We start from the raw sequence: 24,902 nt of genomic DNA, 5'->3' as shown, positions 1-24,902 counted from the left end.
AAACTATGAAAAACTAGCATGACAAGTGCCATTTTCCCTGGCTGAGGTTCACCAGGGTGACCTTCAGAACTTGAAAAACTTTGATGTTTAGAGCAAAAGACTTTTATGTAAGTATGTGCATCTCATTCAATTGGGGTTTTCCCTTAGCGAGGACTTGCCTGATATGCCGGAAGTAGGGCATCCTGTTCTCCCTTTATGAACATACCCCCAGTTTTGCCAAGCAGCTCACAACATGAAAAGGAACCGCCATGGCAGGAGAGTTGAGGAGGTGAGGGAAGAGGCTGTTAGCACACGGCCGGCCCATCCAATACCTGCCCTTTGTTCCAGGCTCTGCACTCAAAGCTTCCTGGAATCCCAGAAAGACTTGGCCAACAAGCCAGCCTCGGAACTTCAGGCAGCCTCTCTGAGCCAGAGTTTACATACGGTAAAATTTTCCCTTCAGTCCAGCCTCATCATTAGTGAAGCTAGAGCTCTAGGTATACAAATGAAGCTAAAAATCTATGCATCTCTAAGAATGAGCAGAAATCATATTATTTGCAGAAGCCCTAGTAATACTGTCACTCAAATCCATAGAGGCCAGAGGTGAGCAGAAAGTTACCGTTTAAATCAGGTTTCAAACTGTGACCCATGGGTGGGCAGTGTGTTACAGATGTTTCTGTCTGACTCACACACTGTTTAAAAGATTCTTAAAATCAGCTGCTAATATTTAAAAGGCAGGAGGTTTCATATGATTATCCGGATCCCCAACTTCTTTTACAAATGACTGAGGCATGGGCTTCCCTGGTGGCGCAGTGGTTGAGAGTCCGCCTGCCGATGCAGGGGACACGGGTTCGTGCCCCGGTCCGGGAAGATCCCACATGCCACGGAGCGGCTGGGCCCGTGAGCCATGGCCGCTGAGCCTGCGCGTCCGGAGCCTGTGCTCCGCAACGGGAGAGGCCACAACAGTGAGAGGCCCGTGTACCGCAAAAAAACAAAACAAAACAAAACAAAAACAGAAAAAACACAAATGACTGAGGCATTACATTTGTGGCCCCTGATTTAAATCTTCATGGAACAGAAACAATACTTCCCTGGGAGTCAGGAGGCAAGGGTTCTATCTCGACCACTAATTGAACAAATTGCTTCTTCTCTCTGGGTCTCTTCTTTCTTTTTTTTTTTTTTTAATAACAAAACAAGAGCTATCATTGTTCTAAAACTATAATTCACTTTCTAGATAAGCAAAGCAAGTCCAAGGGTAAAAAAATGATATAACTCCTCTAGAAATCACACCATACTCTGTACAGTTAGCTAGGTGGTAGAAGGTTTTAAAAATGTTTCAGTATATATATATATAAAAAACTGGTAACACAAAAGATTATCCAAACTATAGGCATCGGTATAAAAGCCATGGTAACTCAGAAAGAGGAAGCTATTTTTAAAGGAAGAAGTGCTCTGTCTCATACGGGAAGATGGAAGCTGCCCACCACCAGATGCTGAACATGCAGACGTGCCGTGTATCCATCTGCCATGGAAATGTCCTTATTTCCACATTCTCATCTTGTAGTTTTGAGGGTGAGCATACCACGCCTCGGCCGTGGAGGCTTTCTGCTCCAGTGGCTTCAGACAAAGTTACCATTAACTCCCCAACCTGCAAAAAAATTATTTGACACAAAGGATTCCAAAATGTCCTCCTCTCCCCCTACAAGCCCACAAACAAATGGTACAGGAATGAGGTCAGAAAGGAATCCCCCGCCTACCAGGCCCCTGAATTCATTTACCTACCTCAGAGCCCATTCAGGGGAAGGGGTGGGACCGGGAACAAGAGACCCTCGGAGGCCAAGTGGAGTTTGGGGGTCGAGCGCTACATTACAAGATCTGACAGGCCTTTGCCAGCCTTCAGCTTCTTTGTGTCTCTCACATAATAGAGAAACACAAACTGAGCAGCACACGATCTGTGGTTACACCCTTGGACAGAGCGCACTCTTTGCAAATGCTAATAGTATTGTAGCATCCTGTCACCCGGGAACACAAAAAAAGGATGTTGGTTTTCACATGAACCAGAACAGGCCCATTGTACACAAGTTGGTGACCAACTTGTAGTATCTGCACATCAAAAGCCCAGCCAATCATAGGGTACACAGCTGGCGAACCACACCAACCCGGGCGCCTGTCCCAGAGAACGAGATCCTAATGCCCCGTCCACCGCTACGGTGACAAAACATAGTGCTTTTGACGTGAATGGGCCCACAGTCTCAGGATCCTGATTTAGCAATTAGTATAATTAGTAAGAATGTAAGTGTCTCAGATATTTAAAAAGAGAAATCTGAATGTATGAAAATGGGCGTGGCTTCGTGCTCTTGCTGAGAGCCTTCGGTATGGCAGAAGCAGCAGAGGGCGGGGATATTCAACTAGGCACTCATACTAGGGGGGATTTGATACTGGACTAGAGGAACTCACAAGAATGTTGGCAGGGAAGTATTTATTACCTATTCCTATCCTAATGGTCCTGGGAAACTAGAAACTCTCAGGGCAAGAAAATTAAATAAAGAATATAAATGATATTCCTGAAAATAAACTTAGAGATTGTAAAGGCTTCTGTTAATGGCTTTCCTTTCAAGTGCTAAATTTATTAGAAATCAAAAGGCAGTCAAAATTGGGGAAAATAAAATATTCAATCAAGGTTTTGAAAACTGGGGTAAAAATAATTCTGCATCTTAACAGTTGGGCTAACTCAAAAAGAATCAGAGAATCTGTAGAGGTAAAATGGGAAAATTAACATGATTAACATGTTAAGGGAAAATGGCAGAGTATTCATTTTCACTCCTAAGGTCTGGGGTAGACCTGAGATTAGAAGCTCCTGAATCTCAGTATCACCTTGTCCCCCAGGGCCCGGTAGGAAACCATCTCTGCAGGGGTCTCTATTCCTGTGATGCAACAGAAGTCTCATATAATTAGGGAAAACCATCCTAGGGCATTTCTGTAAAGTCAGCTCAACTTGCACCTACTAGGTATATCAGTGCTCTAATATAATTTTATAAATAAATTCATTTTCCTAAAAGTATATTTGAGAGAGAGCACGTTTTAGAAAGCGCGTAGGCTTGTAACCAGATTTGTTTTCCAATTTAGACTCTGCTAGGCACTGGAATGACCTTGGTTATTTAACTTTTCTGAGCTTATTTTCTCATCTATAAAAATGGAAATAATACTGCCCATGATAATGGATGCATAACATAAGACATACTGGCTCCTTTGCTCTAGATTTCAGTTCTTTTCTTCAAAATTTAAAAGGAAAGTCAGAAACGTTTCACAGGATTAATCCTTGGCAAGATAGGATACTGACCATTAAAAAGGTTTCAGGGGGGTCTCTAGATAGATCCCCAAAGGCTCATGGCCAGCGACAGTACACTGTGTCCTGAGTCCCGCTAAGACCTTTATACAGGCTCTTACTCAGGGTGTGCTGCCGCCCCTGCAATGGCTGTGCACCTTTTCTCCCAAAACACATCAAACACCGCCCCCTCGCATTAGCGCTGCTCATGGTGGTGGGGAGGCGGGTTCACCATCATTACTGGGCGTGTGCTGTGCTGTGCTGTGTTAAGGTATAGGTGACTCCTGGTTTTCACTACATATACGTTGATGGTAGACAAAAATGATATACATTCGGCACCCAGAGGGATTGGCTGTGAGCCAGGTGTGGTGGCGCGTGCCGCCAGTCCCAGCTACTTGGGAGGCTGAGGGCAGGAGGATCGCTTGATCCCATGAGTTCCGCGCTGTAGTGCGCTGTGCCAATCGGGTGTCTGCACCAAGTTCTGCATCTGTATGGTGACCTCCCGGGAGTAGGGGACCACCAGGTTGCCTAAGGAGGGGTGAAGCGGCTCAGGTCGGTCGGAAACGGAGCAGGTCAAAACTCCTGTGATCAGAGGAATTGGTTGTGTACCACTTGGAGCATCATTGGCTGCAAGTGTGAGGACTTTTGACTTAAGCCCTCTAGACAAATACAGTTTTTAATGGAGAAATAGTTAAGTATGGCATTTCGTTAATGACTCATGGCGACTTCTGTGTTAAGATGTATGGAAAAGAGAGATTAAAAACAAAAATGGAACACAAACTAAGGGAGCAGAGAAATGTATAGGTTCATCCCTTAAGAGGTATATTAATTTCAATATTTCCTGGTAGCTGAAGCAAAGAAACAGGTGAAGTCTTGAGTTCTCTTTGACAGAAGGGAAGCACCATATGCGTTTGTCTGTAGTGGGAAACTCTGCTGGCACTGAATTATCTAGTACTCCTTACTTTAAAGAACTTAAGTGATAAAAGAGACATGTCATTAGATTTTACTACTGCAAAAGCTACTGTGTATTTTGTCAAATAAGTGCATCATACAGTATTTGTCTGCGAAAGCCAAGGGCATAATACTAGATAAATTAAGAAGTCGGTAAAGGTAAGTAGTCCATGTAGTACTGCTTTCTGATGATTTGGCCTAATTCTCAGATAAACTTTATCAAAGCAAGAAGGTGGAGTTAACCTATTCCCTACATACTTTCTCACAAATGTTAGAGGTCTCACAAGCTTTTGGCAAGTGTTAAATCACGTACACCATGAACATATTTTTTGACAAGTGGATAAAATTCTAATTTCCATGTTGTTGCTATGATTTAGTTACTTCAAGAGTAAGTAGCAGAACGGACATTCTGCTTTGAACTCTAAGGAGTGAAACTTGTATTCTTAACACAACCATAAGATATGCCTCCGTGGAGGCTGCTGACAGTTTCACTGGATCTTCAGTGAGGTCTATGGCCTATATATATATATTTTTTTTTAAAGACTTTTTGCACTTTCTCAAATACTTGGATAGGAACCAGGCTACACCTGGTTAATTAGTTAAAAACAAAACAAAACAAATAATAAGAATCCTTTACCACAAAGAATAAGGAACTGATTAAAAACATTTAAAAGCTATAGTTACCCCCTATCAGTGACCTGACCCCAAATGAACCTTAACACTGATCCTACAGAATGCGAACAAAACACACAAGAAGGCTTTCAGAGGGCGATCATATACACTCTCTCATTGTCAAGCTGGTAACAACTCTCATTTCAAGATACATATTTAACCCAATGCCTTATGATGTATGTTTTTCTTACCCTTATTTTATAAAACTGTCTTCTTTGGGCTAAAGATCACTCACATTTAAACTGTCCTGGCACTGTTCTGCTTTGCAATCTTTGACAACTTTTGGAGTACCTGTCTTAATTCTTTTAAGTTTTCTACATCTATCAGCTTAGTCTAATATGTGCAGAAATTATGACTTAGTTATCACAAATTGGGTATTTTATTGTTTAAATTTTATTGAAACAATAATTATTATTTTAAAACACATTTTGTAATATAATTAAATAATGCATCTGTATTATTTACAAGCACATGGCAGCTACTTCACTTGGACAAAGATATTAATTCTTCAGCTGAAAGTATTAGAAGGAAACACATAAATTACCCTATTAAATCTTCAGGAAGTAAATTCTTCAAACTTTCTTGACCCATGAAGATTTTGAACTTGAAGTGCACAAAGGATGAAAACAATTTAAAATGCAACTAGTTTTGGGGCCTCAAACTAGGATTGGTCTGTTAACGCTGACAAGTGAAATAACTGCTCATATGACTGAAATACGTTCTTCCTTATAAACCTTCTAAAGGAAGTCAAAGATTGTCTTGACACCTATTCACCAGAGATATACCACACTCCAGCTATTGTCTACCACTTATGGAAGCAATCATGACTTTACAGTCTTTTCCTGGTTTTGATTTTAGCCAACCACATGAATCCTGGAGAAGACACACCCATGCTCTGCCTTATTTTACACATCTAATGATCACCAAATCTTTAATAAGCATCATTTATGAGCAAAGTTCTGGGAAGAATTATAAAATAAAAAATGGGAGCTCATAATCAGGTGGTAGATGGAATTAAGTGATCTTTAAGGTTCCTTTCAGTTCTAAGACTTAACGATGACTTGTTAGTAAGCCTCATATATGACTGAACATGTTAGCATCATTAATGAAAATGGTGGCCATGGACTTCCCTGGGGGTGCAGTGGTTAAGGATCTGCAGAAGACAGGGGTTCGATCCCTGGTCCGGGAAGATCCCACATGCTGCGGAGCAACGAAGCCCGTGCGCCACAACTACTGAGCCTGCGCTCTAGAGCCCACGAGCCACAACTACTGAAGCTCTTGCGCCTAGAGCCTGTGCTCCACAACAACAGAAGCCACCACAATGGGAAGACCGCGCACCGCAATGAAAAGCAGCCCCTGCTCGCCACAACTAGAGAAAGCCCACACGCAGCAACGAAGATACAATGCAGCCAAAAATAAATAAATTTAAAAAGAGAAAGAAAGAAAATGGTGGCCATGGCAGCAAAATGCAATTAAAAACACTTAAAAGATATATTTTACCAAAGAAAATACCAAAATGTATTGACAAGTATCAAGACATGAAAAAGAGCATTGTTAGACCGTAAATTACAACTGTGCAATGGGAGGCATGTGAAATTCAAGCATTCAAAAAAGAGCTACATTTAAGAGGCTTGTGAGACCATGCATTTGGTTATACTGTGACGTCAAATTATTTCCCTAGGTGCACAGGTTTCTCTCTCTCCCTCGTTAAAACAGAGACAACTTAAAAACTGTTCTCTAATAAGAGAATTATAACATGATTTCAGTATCTCTCTCCCTTGTTAAAACAGACAACTTAAAAACTGTTCTCCAATAAGAGAATTATAACATGATTTCAGTATCTTTAATTACTCATCTACACAAATGACCTTAGATCAAGCACAGGCAAAATATAAATTGCAGTAATATCTACATAGAGTGTGAAGGTTTTAAAAAATAATACGAGTTCAGTCATAGTGCACAAGTAAAAACAAGGTTAAGTTTTAAATATTTAAACACAAAGCCATGATTATTCAAAAGGTAAGCATTTTTATGAGCACATTTCTATACTGCTAAAGTTCCTGAAACTATAGCATATACCAGCTTAGAGAACTGAAATTTAAAAAACAATTACTTTGATCCCCTTTATTGGTAAACTAAAACACCATTATAATTTTTTCGCAGATAAATACCTCCAAAATAAATAAAAAATAAAATTATTAACTAGTTAAGGGATTTACCTTTTAAACCTACACTCTGAATCTTATCCATGTGTAAAATTCCCAAATTATAAGGTCTGGAAACACCACTCTCTGCAATGTTCCCTACTTATTTTTACACTATTCATTTGCATCTGGAGGCTAAATAATTTGTGGGAAGGAGTCTGCTGGAGTAAAGCCTGGAAAGAGGGGATAATACAAAGAAAAGAGAATATAATTAAGCCGCTAAGAAAGGCTGATTGCTCCGCCTATAACTAAAGCTCAGCTGAACTATAATTCAACCGTGAAGCTGCAAGAACCGCTTGTTTCCTGTCATGATTTGCCTACACAGTTTGATTTTTTAAATTGATACCCGGACGAGTAAATTTTAGATATAATCTATTTACAGTTGTTCAGTCTTCCATGCAGAGCTTTGTTCATTCTATTCTTTGCAAATTCTGACATGAAAAACAAATGATTCCTGGTCTGGTTAGAATTTAACTTCTGTATATTGACTTTGTTTTTATTTGTTAAATTTGTATACTTCTGTATAGCGATTTGTTGGTATCTGAATCATCTGTAAGTTCTGAACTACAGATACAATACACAGGGTTTACTGTTGAGAACCTGAATTTTATTTTTTTCTTTTAATAACATCTGCATTTAATAAATACCTGGCTTTTGGCTGGGGAGGGAAGCATGCTTAGTGTGAGACTAGCCATAAAGGAAAAAAATGTATAATCCATGAAAGAAGTTGTATTACTGAGGAGGACGGGGAATATCTGGACTCTAATGTGGGATTTTAAATAATACTTTTATTATCTATTTATATATTTAAATTACAAATACTGACCTCAAAGAAATGGAGACATCCATCCTCCCTCCCCCACACCTTTCTTAAATTTATACAAAGAGATGCAATAGTAGTACTGACTTAATAACATCAGCCTTTTTGCTTGGGGGCAATCTGTAGAAATACAGCTGAGGGCATTCTTCCCTATCCATAGCTCACAGAAATAAACATGGTCCTATTTCTTTTTTTCTTTAGAAATAGATTTGTAGTTATAAAGTGGTTGTGTTTTATAACTGCAAAAATATTAATTAATCATTACATGATGTTTGCTTCCGTGAGGGTGTTTACCCACTGGCCAACACTGGTTAGAGGTAGTTAACCGGTAAGGTCATTTCCTAACCTTTGCACAGAACACCGGGGAGCTCTACTCCCTTTCCATTCACCCACTATCCCTAGGTCTGAAGGATACAGCAACGTCCTTGACTACTCAGCTCCCAAATAAAGTATACTGCTACTAGCTGCTTAAAACTGGATCTACTTTTCTTACCAACCAGTTTAAAACAAATATTTCCTGAATTCTCAATTTCGGAAGTATTTTGTGGTATACTTTAACCTTCCATATTAAGTGTCAGATCTTGACAGAGATCACAATAAAGAATGTAGATGTTAAATTAAAAAAAAAAAATGTGGGGTGGCAAGGGAACTGTTACCAAAACATAATTTCAAGAAAACTGTAGAATTAAGTAAACTGTAAAATAAAAACTGTCACACAATGGGCATTTTTATTAGAATAATAAAGCCTTAATGAAATGGCAGTAAAGAGCAGAGTTAAATGAGAAAGACATTTAAAGTAAAAAATGGCCTATTTTCTTTGCTTTAAAGTCCTTTAGCCAATAAAAAAAAAGTATATAAAAAAATGAAAATGATGTGAGGATATTATTGTAATTGAACTGCAATGAATTAAACTTTATATTTTTCTTTAAACATTCCGTGAAGAGGTGGATGGTCAACACTATTCTAATTGTTGAAATAATTTCTATTTAAAATACAGTCTTATGAAAGAAGGCTTTTTTCCTGAGGCCTAGATGAAATGTTTGACAATAGTTGAAATTAGTCTAAATGAAATTAGTCAATTGATTATTCTTAATCTTTCCTATCCTATGTCACAAACAAACAGCTCTGTCAAATGGTAAAAAAAACACTGTTAACAAGAAAGCCTAGCTCAAGTGTACAACATCCAAAATGAATGAATTTCAAATGGGTAGAGAGAGTACAAAAACATCAACTGAATCAAATAGGTAAGCTGCTACTCACTTAGCTTCTACAGCAACTTCTAAGCTATCAATGAAGGGTTGAAATCTTTCACTGAATGTACATGGGATTGTAATACAAATTAACCTATTTGAGGGGTTTTTCTGTTAACTCGCTTTCTTTCATGAGATGAATATAAACTGAATTATCATGGTCAAATAGTTTCTGGATATAGAACATTACAGATACAGACAACAACTCAGCAGGTTGTTGAGTATATATCAATGTATATACAATTGATAGCCTTTAGAAAATTGCCATCAGTTTTATTTCAAAACACCTAGCATTCTTTTTCTGGAAAAGAAACTGACGTGGAGTAACATCAGCTAATGAGTTAGTTGAACTAGTGCCACTACAAATCAGACAACAAGCAGGAGAGCGAGCTTCTTATCGTCAAGGACTGAGCCTACTGGCCATACCAAGTTAAATTATCCCAATTTGTCACTTTAATACAAAAAAATACAATACAATGTTAACGCCATTTCCACTGTTTTTCCATTGAAAAGGCAGCTGATGGTTAAAGTGCCTCTAACACGCATAAATTATTTTTATTCCATGACTTTATTTTATGTTTAGAAAGGTGGAAGAGCAGAAGAAAAAAAAGGCAGGACAAAAGGCTCTGGAGTTTTCTTTCTTCAGATGTGTGCAGAGGTGATTACATTATGAGTAGGAGGTCTGTAAAAATAAACAGAATTGTCATTGATAAATTTAGGTCTAGGGAGACAAATGTAAAATTTCTAAGTAAATTTTACTACTGCATGATCATAAAAATGTTGAAGCTTAACTGCCTAAGTTTGCTAGTTTTATTAAATTTAAAATATCCACCACCAGAATATAAAATAATTTTTATCAAACATGATGTATGATTCAAATATTGGACTTCATCTTCAGCAAGTATCAGAATTGGTTACTGAAAACGATCAGGCTGAGTAACTCCATGCATCTTAAAACTGTCATTGCGAAAGTATTCTTTAAGATGCTTGGTAACTTTTATTAAATGGTCAGAATGAAGCAAGGCTACAATTTTACCAGATTTATTCTTTTAAATGGATTTGCAGGATGCAAATATGTATCTGTCCAATTCACAGATATATGTAACAGTTCGTGGCATAGAGAGTAGAGACAAGTAGGGAACAAAGAAAGTTGGGACTATTTTCCTGTACACAGCCGGCCTCATAGGACTGCCCTGGCCTGCAACTGAGGCAGACACTCTGGCAGGAAAAGGCATGTTCCCAGCAGCAACAGTAACTCCAGATGTCACACTGATCAGCTTAGGGAAGTGACAATGACTGTTCCGTAAAACACTGGTTGGCTGTGGGCTACCTTATTTCATTGAAAAGACAGAAACATACCTTATATTTTTAATGGGGTTTCTGTGAATTTTTCCCCCAAAAAACCATATGTGTAAACAAAGACATCAAGTAAACTGGTGTTTATGAAGAGAATCTCCAAATCCAGAAGACTCTCAAAATGTTCCTAACGTTAACTACTGATAGTAATTATGATGATGAGGAAGACATTGTAACACTTTATGGTTTTAAAAGAAAATTTTCATACATTGAAGTTGTATAAAACATTTACAAACACAGACACTTAAAAACACTGAATTATGTTTGGTATGAGTTAAAGATGATTGATATTTAGTTTCTAGATATATTTTTGTATACACCCATACACCAGTCTTAACTTATGCAAGAGACAAACAAAGTAACAAAGCATTATTCTAAAGCTTTTAACTCCTTCCTCTCTCATTCATTGCTGGTATACTGTTCTGAATGATGTTGGTCTGATCTGTGCTTCCCTTTCTAGCTTGCTTTCTCAAATATATCGCCCCTGCACTACAAGAAAGTAGGTAGTCTGATTTAAGGGCCTTTTCTGAACAGAATGCATCTAGGGAGAGAATGAATCTTTCACATTTCTACTTTCACTTCTGACTGTGTTGCAGGCTGCCTATAGTGTAAGGCTCACAGATAAAGTGAGTAATTAAATATTTCAAATTAATGATAAGGTTTTAATTATAGCATTTTCCCTTTCTCAACTTCTTCTATAAAAGATTTACTAATTGTAATTCTTCAGCAATAATTAACAATTAACTCTGCTATTAAGAGAAGTCTTCCAATATACAATATTTTATTGGGAACTGCTTATAATGCCAGACTACAGAATTAAACAAGAGCCCATATATTCAGAAGAGTCCTAAATTCTACAGCTATCTAAGTTACTTTAAATTGAAAAATGGTTTATTTAAACGTTTTTAGACGTTGAGAATAAGATTAAGAACAATTGTTAAAATTTTTAGTCAAGACAAATAAAAAGCTTTGCAAGTGAACATATACACAATTATCCATTGAATATGAACAACGAGAAATACAACAATGAGAGCTAAAGCTCAATTCTTCACATACAGAAACTCTATGAGCCACCTGCACACTATGAAATATCTTAGCTTTATTGACCTTTCTTCTGTTCAAAGAGTTCTAGAGGATATTTTTAGTCGAGCCACAAGGCAATCAAGTTATTCAAAGGAACATCATACATACAAAATTTAGAATCTAGTTTCAGAAATTCCTCCTTTTTAAATTATTTAATTACATTAAGATTATTATTAAGGAACAAGGTGGATATAGTTAAATAGAATGATTATTAAAATAAGTCTAAAATATAAATTTTGTGTTTAGTCATTACCAACGCAGTAAGAAGTTTTTTACTCACTTATTACAATTTATTTCTCCTGATGAAGAGCTTCAATAAAAGCATCAAGTTTTTCTTGAATTTCTCTAACTTTCTCTGTGGAGATAAAAAGAGATAATAAATTAGTTAAAAACAAATTTATTTTTCAAAGGCATCACAAATCATAGAAGATAAATGGTTTGGGATACTTTAATGACTTGGGAAAAGGGGGGAAAATTACCTTAGCACCACACTCCATCTTATAGCCAAATAAAGGTCGAACAGATTATGTAATAGCAAGAGCTTCTAAGTTTTTGGAAGGGGAGGAGCGTGGGTGGGGGTTTGTGACAGATACCTTTGAGGGTTTAATACAAGCTGTGGATCCTTACACAGAAAAATGCAAGCATAGATAAATATACCATTATGTATAGAATTTTAAGGAGTTGTCAGAGTCTCTGGAGTCTAACCAAGGACTCACAGTTAGCATTATCTGGAACAGAGGAAAATATACAATAATGAAACCATTTTTTAAAATTAGAAGAGAATACAGGTGAGTATATAACTGGCCTTCAACTGGGAAATGACTTTCTAAGTATGAAGTAATGGGAAGAGTTACAAAGATCAACCAATATGACATTAAAATGTACCCTTTATATGTCAAAATGTCCTAAAATTGAATGGCAAAAGAAATTGTACGAAATATTTTCAACAAACATGAAAAAGGAAATAACACTTTAAAAAATAAAAACGTACTTTGCTTGCTGTGAATGAGGAAAGGAAAGTTTAAAAACACCAGAACCACTGATGACAGATTTACATTATTTTATTTGATTTTAGGTTTTCACGTTTATAGATGTTCAAATAAAATCTGCAATTTCTCTCTGAAATATAAAAATTTCCTTCAAAATGTAAACTATTCACAGGACACACGCCTATCTCTTAATATTAAAAACAGAAGTCATGATTTATTCTACTTCACTAACCTAATCATGCAGCTCCCATTTTAAAATACAGGTTATAGTAAGCATGGTGACAAATATTTTTGTCCTGTTCACACAATTTAACATGTTGGTGAGAATTATCAATTAAAGTGAAATGACTGGTTCAAAGCTGGTGATCTAGAGGCAAAACTGCAAAGCATTCTACTTTATATCTTAGAGAAAAAAACATGTAAGAGGTATTAATAGTCAACATTTATATTTCCCCCCACCCAGAACTTCGCGCATACTTTATTTGTTGGCAGTCACTGAATGGCTGCATAGTGCAAAGCCCGAATAAGACAATATTCTCACTCTCGTGATGTTTATATTCTTTTTCAGATTTTTTTAAAAATTGAAGTATAGTTGATTTACAACATTTCTATCTTTTAAAAGATACAAATTGTATCATTTAAAAATAAATAATCTGCAATTGAAGATACAAGTATCCCTTTTTAACAGTGAGACAGCATTTGTGATGAGTAGCCAATAAAAAGAACCATCCTTTTTGTAAATTCTTATTAGCATTGCAGGAACTCAACACAGCCTACCAGGTTGCATATAAAGAATGTAATGTCTTCATCTTTTTTTCCCAGTAATTCAGCACTTCTAATTCTTGATATTAGACCGAGACTAACACACACCAAAAAAAGCCAGGGGAGGGGGATCCCCTATTGTTTTAATCAAATTATTTACTGAGAAAATATGATTTTAGTTATCACAAAGGCAGGAGTAACTCCTTATATATAAAAAATTAAACTCTTGGAAGTTTAGTTTGTACTTTTTGGTAGTCTGTTTTGTTTTTTTTTGTTTTTAAACTAGCAGTCAAACCAGTAAACATACTTCCTTTCTCAAAATAAGGCCACATTTCTTATTTTAAAAATTATTTCATGTAGTTGCTTAGAAAGAGTTCACCTATTTTCTTCATTGAACATTTAGAGAATTCCAGATACTATAGGTCATCAGTTGAAGAATTTTTAAAGGGGGTTGGGAAACAGGTGGGAAGAAGTTTTCTAAACTGTCTCAAAATTTTGGAAATGGATGGGGTCTTTAAAAAATCATCTAGCTTAAATAGCACAAAACATGGAAATCTAAAACAAGTGTTCAGAGCCTTAGCAGCTCTCTAACATTAGACTGAGAACTATTTCTACTTGGGAAAACTGTACTGTATGAAGAAAGGAAATCATTCTATCTGCTCCATGATCAGAGTACAATCAGGCAGCTGAACGGCCAGCACTACCCATCCTTTTGCCCTGTCAATGACCTCTATGTTCAGCTGGACAGACTATCTGTGAGTGAGTGATAAACTAGCATCCCTCACAAGACACTGTTCAGAGCAAGATCTATTTGTATTGAAAGAAGCCAAGAGCCACTCTGATGCATGTGCCTAATTGTGGAATCTGAATCAAATTCAAATTCTTCTAAAATTAGAGATAAGTGATGTTTTATGTAAATGAAAGTTAAAAAAACTAATTAATTTAAATATGAAAACCACAGAATAAAAAATTACCGAATTTCCCTTTAAAAAGATTTTATACAAAATATTTTACAATCGGAATATCAGGACACTGTACTGAAACCTCAAGAATGACACAAAAAACATTAGTAAGTTACTAGGAAGTAATGCGGGGAGAGGAGAGGAGAGAAGAGGATGGAAGTAAATGTTAAAAGAAAAAAGAATAGTTGTGATAAATGTATCCTTTTAATACTAAATTGAAAAACACATTTCTTCATTCATTCCTTCACTTATACAATGTACTTAATGGAGTGACCTGGGGACATACATTATACCCTGCCTTTGAGAAGAATTCCTTGCTTACTTTCTACCTCTCTCTGAGTGTCTATTATGTTTTGCGTGATGTCAGATCCCACATTTCATTTGGTCCTCATACAACCCAGCAGGTTTCACGGCCAAAGATGAGGACATTAAGCCTGGAGAGTTAGCCTTGTCCACACTCCTCCAATTAAGAAACACATACTAGATCTGCTACCATATGCAGACTCTAAATGGTAACAAAACAAATGCTATTATTTCAAATGTATTTGGTGAAAGTTTTACCTTTTATGTAAAATAAGACATTTTGATAAAAATTAGGGAGTGAGATAGTTACTGAGCACCTCCTAAGCAGTTCTGTGCCTAGAAATGTCTAAAAAATGTATACTATGCTACCTTACTCGAATGAATATTATTACCTCTTGAGGAGACTAGATCTATACACACTTGGAGAGACCCTTGGAGAACAATATAAGAGTAGGAAACTGGCCCAAAAACGTTTAGCATCTTCAGTGTCTACAACAATGTCTGACTCGCTATATATGCTCAATAAATATTTGATAAATGAAGTTCCCAAAAGTATGGCATGGAAAATGAGGGCTGTAGGTTACCAAGAAAGGAAAAAAAGCACTTAACATGCTTCCTGGATGTTATGCCAGGATCACAAGAGCTAGAGCAAGTCTGAGAACAGGAGGCAGGGTATACACTGACAATGAAGATCAAGGAAAGCTGGTGGGTCACCTGAACCACATAAAGCACCAAGGAACAGAGAATACTCAGGTCTTAGAACACAATAGCATTCTGTGGGGGCGGGGTGGGGAATAGGGGGTGGGGTGAGGGACAACTTAATTACTGCACCTTAAGAAGGCTAAAATATGCTGACTACACAAGCACACACAAGCATGATTTCATGCTTTGCAAGGAAGCTATGTTACAAATAATATAGCAGCATTATTTTCCATATTTGAATTCATTCATTTTAAATTCTGATGTAAGGTTCCAGCACTGTCTTGTATACCAACTATGCCTCCTGGCTGCACAGAAAACTGAGTTATGTGTAAAAATCAAATTGAAATGTTAGCAACTAACACTTAACACTTTCTGATCCTTCCAAATTAATGTCTCACAATTACAGTGTTTTCAAATCCCCAAATATTATGGTATTTAATTTTTTCACCATTAGAACTTACTTTCCCACAGAAAAATGTGTATATATTAGCATGGCTAATTATAGAGCAAACTCCTTTTTCTATTAAATATTTGCAATAAATATTTATATAGTTAGAGAATTCTTAAAAATTTGTGATTTACTTGATAAACTAAACCAACTCAGGAAGGGATTAACAAACTGCTATTTTTGTTACACTGAAATAGCCAATTCCACATGTAGTGAATACTGAGTCTACTTTCCATTTGTCCAATGTTTACTTAAAAGATGAACAATTTCAAACATCAATTCATTGTGCTTCTTGATTGAGTCATGAATATTCCCATAATCCCCAACTCATAAACCGTCAGTCTCAGTGAATGAAGTTCCTTCTCTTTTTTCTTTTCTTCGGATGACTTGACACTCATTCATGTTTTGGGTCTCTTTATCTCCACATGAAATGATACTGCTACTCTCATTTTTTTTTTTGAGACTTCTGATACTTGCTCTAAAAGTCTCAAATATAGACTAATCTGTAATTAGGATTTGAATACACTGTGAATACCAAAAGGCCAAACCCGGGAGAAGGTTCACTTCAGTGGTTAATAACAGTTTAGAACAGGAACAAAGAATCACACACAAAACACTACCACGTGAACTGAAATAAACCTTTTACAGCTTTTGATCTTTTTAGAGAAAGCATAAAGAAACGAGCTGCAAACTTACTAATGCAGTGTATTTTAAACAAACCACACATCCAAAGATCCAAATGTACCTTAACAGAACTGCCTCATAACATACTGCATACACATTTTGTACCAAGCTTGAGGACACCTTGTAGGTGAGATTTTGCTATAAAGAGCTGTTCACTAAAAGAAGGAACACTTCTTATTATGTTATATATGTTGCTCCTAAACAGGCTTGCTTTTCATTAGACAATTACACTGTAAGTGCTCTTTAGAAATTCAGTATTTAAAGGAATCATCTAGGGAAACAAGCAAAGAAAACCAACAACAAAAAAAAGTGAATAATAGACCAGATTCAAGAGTCTCAAAACTACAGTCGAAATCTTAGACTTGGCACAAGAAAAGATGTACACCTCTTACAGTTGAAAGGAAGAGCCAAAGAGATACAGAGTCAAAGATGTATAGCTAAATCTAACACTTACCTTCTGAATCTTGGCCCTGTAGTGTTTTTTCCCTACAAATAGGTATGATTATTTTTAAACAGACTCATTAATGAAGACAGACAGTATACTTCTGCTTGTTAGAGAAGAAGGAGGCATCGTTTCCTATGTCCTGGAAAGCTGTTTGAGACTTGGACAGTAATTGTAAAGCTGGGTGGGGTCCCAGACTTCCAGGAGTCTGTGAGGTGAAAATAGAGTTCTCTGGGTTATTTCCATTGTTTCAAAAGTTCAAATGGATATCTTTGTTTGGGCCAGAATTACATCTACTCTTGTAACAATTAGTTATTTAGGCTGATTAAAGATATAATTGCAATTTTATGTTTCAAACTAAAACTATGTGCATTGTAGACAAATCTTATAAAACATGGACTTTACAAGAGTATACAATAATGAAAGGAGTGTTTGATGAAAAAAAAAAAGTTAGGAATCCCTGGTCTAATGCCCCTAACAATCAATGGAGTAGTTATTTCATATGACTTTTTATCAAGATGAGAACATAATGTATTAACAGGTATACGATAACGTGATCAGGGGAACTAAGTTTCTAGTCCTGGTTTTGCCTTTAATCTTACAACCGTAGACAAATCACGGTGCTAGTTTCTTTATCTCTAAAATGAGGGAATCAGTCTAAAAAAAGCCCATATTACTTTAAAATTTAGGACTGAAATGTACTATTCTAACTGATCATGTTTTAATTGTACCTTTTAAAACTTATAAATGGTCTTTTCTTTGTTCTTTAGTATCTTTTTATTTGATGTTAAGCTCCTAGTAAAAAATGCAACCACAAGTGATAATATTATTCTCATAGGGTTACAGAATTCATTTTAGAAAGATCAGTTTTATACTGTTTTTCTTCCCCCAGGAATCAACGTGTGACTGTTTGTATGAATTACCTACTTACAAAAAAGCCTGTCATTTAAAATCACTCAGCAAGTGTTACAGCACTTGCTATGTAATAGATGCCCATGAATATTCATTCATTGCTCATTCATTTATTTATTGGTGAGTGATCTGACTTAACCAATACTTAATCCAAACATTAAAGATGGTTATTTTAAAAATTTGCTATTTCAGACCCCAAAACAATATGATTTAGAAAGAAAGCTGCCATAATAAAGTCTGTGAAGTAAATTATAATTTATGTCTGCTGAATGTATAAACAACTCAGTGACTTGTGAATAAATTCAGCCTAAATTTTAAAAACAACTTTAATTGAGCATTTCTACCAGGCTCCTTTCTGGCTAATCAAAACCTCTTAAAAAATACTTTCTTGAATTTTGAAGCCTATTCTCCAAAAGACTTTAGTATGGATGAACAAAGAGTAGCTTTATACCCAGGCCTTTATATTGGTTAGGCCCTTAAACTTTCATAAATAGATGGCAACCCTAATTTCATCTCAGCTATTAATTCTTATGGACCTGCCCTTAACCAACAGTCACACCATTCCAGGCGCTTGTCAGTGTCAATCAGTGTAAAATCTTGAACTTTCTCTGCTACCTGATACTTATTAAAAGGCTCAGTTGCAAGAAGAAATCACATTTATGATAAATTGTATGGGGGATATACAATTCATCTATTTCTCTAGATGCTATACATTTCATCTTTAGATAATCCAAACCAAATAGCTATTTATTTAGATGGCATCATTCTGATTTTGTCCAGAATTGCTTGTTACTGGCCTACACTGAGGAATGTTACAATAAAGAGCCCCATGAAATTCATGATTATGTGCAGTCATTTGATTCAGTATATCATATAACTCAGTGTTCCTCTTATGAGGACTAGTGACTTTTCTCTCAGGTGTGTGTACCAGGTATATCTATGCTTCAACTAAGCAACTGCTGTGCTGTTGTCTGAGAGCTACCATAAATCATGTAATCAACTCTGTTTTCCATTTTGCATCAGCTACTGAAACCAACTCCCCCTAAAACGAAGTTCCCGTGCAGGGCTTATGATTAACCTCTCTACCCGAAACTTTATCCCTTTTCTTGTCCCGTCCCTGTCCCCCTGAAGATTGAGAAGTAGCAAAGAAAAGAGGGGACTGAAACCGAGCAGGACCTCGCAGAGCATTCCCTAGGTACAAGGCCCTCCATGTCCCCTGTTTCTTGTTTGACCTTCCCTGAGTTCCAAAGAGCAGACTCAAGCAGTTAACGATTAGAACAGAGTCACAGGACTCCTAGTTCCTCTTGAAGGGATGTAGATGACAATCTGACGCATATCTTGTTGTTCTGTGGAAACTAAGACGCCACACCCAGTGGAGGAAGGTGACTACATGCTGTCGGCAAGCAAGTAGACCCCAGACTGCTTGGAACTGGAAAGTTGATGACTGAGATTCCCTAAACATCCTGTTACCTCACCACCAGCCAATCAGAAGGATGTCCACGAGCTGATCAGGCACCCTGTGAACTTCACACTTAATGGTTGCCTTTAAAAACCGTTCCTGAAAGCCAGCACGGAGTTCAGGTCTTTTGAGCACGAGCTGCCTGCTGTTGCTTGGGGTCCTACAATAAATGCTGTACTTTCCTTCACCACAGCCCAGTGTCAGTTGATTGGCTTTGTTGTGCATAGGGCAAGTAGACCAGAGTTCAGTTCGGTAACACTACTAGGAAGCTCAGGGCCAGATATGCAGCTTGCTTATAGCAAAGCACGCAGAACCCTTGAGCACCAATCTTATCCCAAATTTCACATTATTTCACTTGCCTAGATTTTCTCTTCCCTTCCACCCAATTTTTCCACTCAAGTATTTTTACTTTTTGCACAGGGTAGATCTGCCTCAAAATGTTTGGGGAATAAGGCAGGGAATTAAACTAACAAGCTAGTTTGTAGAAGATATACCACTAGGTAGCTGATTCATATAATATACTATAATATTCTAAAAATAATCTTTTTATACTGGTAATACTTTTTTTTTTTTAAAGAGCTTATTTTTATTTTTTTATTTTATTTTTTTGGCGGTACGCAGGCCTCTCACTGTTGTGGCCTCTCCCGTTGCGGAACACAGGTTCCGGACGCGCAGGCTCAGCGGCCATGGCTCATGGGCCCAGCCTCTCCGTGGCATGTGGGATCCTCCCAGACTGGGGCACGAACCCGTGTCCCCTGCATCGGCAGGTGGACTCTCAACCACTGTGCCACCAGGGAAGCCCATATACTGGTAATACTTTTTAAATCAGTAATTTAAGAACATTTTGGGAGGACAATATTTGTCACATTTAACCTTCTATGAATAATCCCTACATGAGAGAAAAAAATAAATTATTTTTATTTCTGCTCAATTCTCGGAAAACTCAATGATATAAAAATCTATATTTAAAGTCATTATTTTCAGCAAAAGAAAAAAATCATACAGTTTTATGGGATTCATGATCGTCTTTTTAAATGTGAATGTTAGATAGATTCTACCGTAAGATTATAATTGTCTCCTGTGAATTATTTTATTCTGTATCCAGTACATAAAAGATTCCATATTCATTATATCTATCAACTCATATTATGATGAAAAAATATTTAAGTTATTTTATGTGGTAACTCATTAATGATACATTTTTTTTCTCAAAAAAGTTTAAATACGCTATTTCAAAATGAATACATTTCTTTTTCTCCCCATAAAAAACCCTAAATATCACTACAATTTAAAAACTATGATATAGGTAAGTAATCAGGAAAGCTAAAAAAGCATTAGCATAATGACCAGTAAAATATTCAGTCCCAAACAATTAAGGTTTTAAAATAATTCATCATTTTTTTTTCTTTTCTATTTTCCTCTTCTTAAAAGCATATTTTACTCTGAATTTTGTTAGGAGGGAAATTGAAACATTTTAAGAGAAGGAAAACCACCCAGGCAGCCCTTAAAGAGACAGGACATCATTTATCACCTGAAAAGACAGATTTATAAGAAGAGAGCCCTTTCTGTTCCTTTAAGACTGCAAAACAGATGGGAAGTGAATGGACAGTCAATGGGACAAGAAAACACATGGGAGGTGCCGCTGTATGTATGTTCCCAGCATAAGAAAGAGGTCAAGATTGTAACTGCATGACTGGGTCCTGGAAAGGGTCTTTCTTCAAGCTGTTACAAAGACAAACGCTGTTCCTCATCCTGCTGTCAAACTGTTATAAATATTGGTTTGTCAAAAGACCTTCAGTGCTGAAATTTTAAAGAGGAGGTGTAACAGATGAATGAATCATGAGAATGATTCTTAAACAGTCAGCTCATTAATGTAATTTTAAAAGTAAAAGAAAATAATACAAGAAGGGAGAATGTAATTCTGATTTATGAGCCAAACTGAAAGTTTATAGAAAAAAGTATGGAATTAAAAATTGCAGACTTTAATAAAGTTATGAATTAAGTGAGATGAAAAACAAAAATGGAATACAATTATATCTCTCTCTCTCTCTCTTTTTTTTTTCCAGTACGCAGGCCTCTCACTGTTGTGGCCTCTCCTGTTGCAGAGCACAGGCTCCGGACGCGCAGGCTCAACGGCCATGGCTCCGTGGCATGTGGGATCTTCCCAGACTGGGGCACGAGCCCGTGTCCCCTGCATCGGCAGGCGGACTCTCAACCACTGCGCCACCAGGGAAGCCCCAATTATATCTCTTAAATAAGATGCTACATAAGGACAAAGTATTATTAATCTTATCACAAGGAGAACTAATAGGCATTTGTGTTTTTTTAGGCTGATTTCATGTTTTCAGTTATTTCTCACTATAACCCTATAAATTGATATCATTACTGATATTGGTTCCATAAGGCAGAATAAGGCTCAAAGACATAAATGCAGCTTCAGAATTAATTTCATGCATTCAGTAATTTAGAAGATCACCTTTAAATTATAAATCGCAATTTCTTTTTTTCTACAGAAAAGAAATAAAATTGAAATAGCAATAAGAATGCATAGATGGATAAGCCTGGGTTATCTTTTTTGAAGAATGAAACCATTACACATTTCTTTAGGAGACAAACTCATTGTTCTCGAGTTAATGATTAGTTGAACTAGGAGTAGGCTCTAAAAATAACACATTGAAAATAATATAAAAAAGGAAGCCAAACTATATGAACTTGGTTATCTACAGTCACCACTAGCCCAAACCCAGACTAAAAATGAACAGAATCCCAAAACAAATCTAAAAAGATACTATCTCTGACACATGTTGTTAGCCCGAGCTTTGCCATAAATATTTATGTAACTGGCTAAATCATTTCCCTTAGTGAACATCAACTTCCCCATCTGAACAATGGGGATAATAACTTACAAGCCTTATACGCCTTTAGAAGAAAAACACAACACATGGTGTAAAGTGCAAAGCTCTATACAAATTTAAAGCACATATATAGAGTTCCAAACAGGATTTAATTTGTATTCCAAAGTACCAAATGATGCAGTTACATGAGAATACTTTCTATTCCTAATGCTTGCCTGGCTCATTGCTTTCCTGATTGTCAGCAATCTCAGTAGAAGTGAGAATAAAAGATTACAAAGTTAAGAAGAGAGTGGACGGTTTAAAGTAGAGGCAGCAGCCAAACATTCAAAAGTTTTCCTGTAGACTTCCCAGGTGGCGAAGTGGTTAAGAATCCACCTGCCAACGCAGGTGACAGGGGTTCAATTCCTGGTCCAGGAAGATCCCACATGCCGCGGAGCAACTACGCCCATGTGCCACAACTACTGAGCCTGCACTCTAGAGCCTGCGAGCCATAACTACTGAGCCCATGTGCCACAACTACTGAAGCCTGCACGCCTAGAGCCCCTGCTGCGCAACAAGAGAAGCCACCACAACGAGAAGCCCACGCACTGCAACAAAGAGTAGCATCCACTCGCTGCAACTAGAGAAAAGCCTGTGCGCAGCAACAAAGACCCAACGCAGCCAAAAATAAATAAATAAATTTATTAAGGGAAAATAAGTTTTCCTGTGTAAACGAGAATCATGATCAAAAGCAGCTGGAGTGCACAGAAGAATCAATCTAGTAATTTTAAGATAGGAATGATTTCAGCATCTTTGAAGAAAGAGAGACATAATGAAGGTACAAGTACATATAGGAAGTGCCAGGGTCCTGAATACAGGTAGAGATTAACTTTAAAAGCAGAGTGATTTTTAGTACATGTTTTGTTACTATATAGCCTCTGGAATCCCTGACCTATTTAAAGCAATGGGTACCATAGGTTTTATTTTTACTAATGCTGCTTATTCCTCTCAGGGAATCTTTTTGAAATAAGTTTGTATGAAGAAAAGGAAGAGAAATTGAGCCTACTCTGATAGATGAGAAACCAGAAATAGGAGCAATGACAACAAATTGAAGATTTGGGGTATAAGAGGAAGCCAACCCAAGATTTCTTCATGAAAAATGTGTTCCAGAAGTGTAACAGAAATTATGTCCCTAAGATCCCATTAAAAATTTTGTTAGAATACAGTGTTACAGTGGTTATATCTCAGCAGTGGTAATAGTTTAAAAAAATTCTGCCATCTATATCTTCTAACTTTATACAATGCATATGCACTAGTTTTGTGATAAAAAAGATTAAAACAAAAACACCTAAAATTCTGGTAGTTGTACTGGGTGAAGACAGGTACACATGACACAGAATATGAAGTGGTACCAATAAAAGGAGAGACTAAAAAAAGACCTGAATTCCTTGGCCCAGAAAAAAGATCTAACTCAAAAGATTAAAACTAAGGAACAGACTGAAAAAGTTCTTCTAAGAGAAATTAAAATGGACTAATTCCATACACAGTAGGTAACGACGAAGCAGAGAAAATCTATTATCTTTAATGGGCTGCACAAGTGTGAAAACTTCAGTTCAAGAAAGATTTCAATTCATTCACAGGTGACAGATCCAGGAGGGGCAGTTACTAGAAATAGGAAGAATTCAAAGTGAATCCTCAACCACAAAGGATGATACGATGATAACCAATTACTATGTGGCCCCATGAAATGTCTCTTCACAATTACCAAGAGGTTATTTGGGAAGATATCAGTCACTTTTAAAATTGATCATATCATGAATCAGCTTAATCATTTCTATGAATGTGATAATTAAGAATATGAAATTTCTAAGGTAATTTTGAATTATGCTCATTTGGAAAAAGAAACAGTTTAGAAATGTATAAAATGGTAAAGAAATTAAAATTTCTTTTGTCCTCAACCCCTCCTGCAACTATCCTGAGAACCCTCTTTCACAGAGGTTACCAGTTCAGTGAGCATCAATCTGTCCTTCAAGACAGTTCTCTCTTTTTTAAAAAATGTATTCATATCTTGTTTAATTTTATTTTTAATATACTGTTCTACAGATCAATGGATTGTTTTGCAATTCGATTTAGTTTTCAATAACTAGATTCCATCTTTTTCCATCTTAGAATGGAGAGAATACATGATTAAAAAAATAAAACAAATCAGTTTAATCCAAAACGTAAAGATATTATTTCATCCTAAAGTCTCACTGAGGGAGTGGTAAGCATTAATAACAAGGGAAAAACAGCCTCATTTCTAGCTTTAAAAATGTGCACTTTTTTATACATAATCATATACACACAAGCACATAATACATAACACATAAATAGAAACCACTTTAAAATGATCAACAAAAAATTCAATCCATAAATTACTGAACAGCCCTTTCCTATCTTTATTCTCACTTTTAATCAGTTAAAATGTGAGTTTAAAGCAAAAAGAATATACTTGCTAGTAAAGCATTGAATAACAGTAGCCTGTAAAAGATTACAGAGAAGTAAATATCCTTTTAATCTTGTACCAGTTTATCAATATCCGTCAATGTTGTCTTTAAAAGACAGACTTAGGGCATGAAAAATGTGCTTGATTGTAAAAGCCCCATTTTGAGTCTGAATTTTCTCATCAATAACCTGGAAAGCACACAACTCGGACTCATCGTGTGGAATTGCGCATGTAAATAACTACTCCTCTAACACACAGGACTCTCCCTGAGGATTACTTT

The 24,902-nt window shown here is 36.5% G+C and overlaps 1 protein-coding gene across 9 annotated transcripts in view; it reads right to left on the bottom strand.

The window, feature by feature from the left end:
* Positions 1-6,756: 6,756 nt before the first annotated feature.
* OPA1 (OPA1 mitochondrial dynamin like GTPase) overlaps positions 6,757-24,902 on the bottom strand; it is a 95,424-nt gene continuing 77,278 nt past the window's right edge. For all 9 annotated transcript variants that reach the window (XM_024752090.1, XM_024752094.1, XM_024752092.1 and 6 more), the window contains 2 exons: positions 11,921-11,995; positions 6,757-9,883 (listed from right to left, as the gene is read on the bottom strand). In XM_024752090.1, coding sequence (XP_024607858.1) covers positions 11,931-11,995 — 65 coding nt within the window. In that variant the 3' untranslated portion in view covers positions 6,757-9,883; positions 11,921-11,930. The remainder of the gene's footprint in view (positions 9,884-11,920; positions 11,996-24,902) is intronic.

This window comes from Neophocaena asiaeorientalis, unplaced genomic scaffold (assembly GCF_003031525.2).
Source record: "Neophocaena asiaeorientalis asiaeorientalis breed wild unplaced genomic scaffold, Neophocaena_asiaeorientalis_V1.1 scaffold293, whole genome shotgun sequence".
Taxonomy (NCBI): Eukaryota; Metazoa; Chordata; class Mammalia; order Artiodactyla; family Phocoenidae; genus Neophocaena; species Neophocaena asiaeorientalis.
This window is presented reverse-complemented; position numbering and strand designations above follow the sequence as displayed.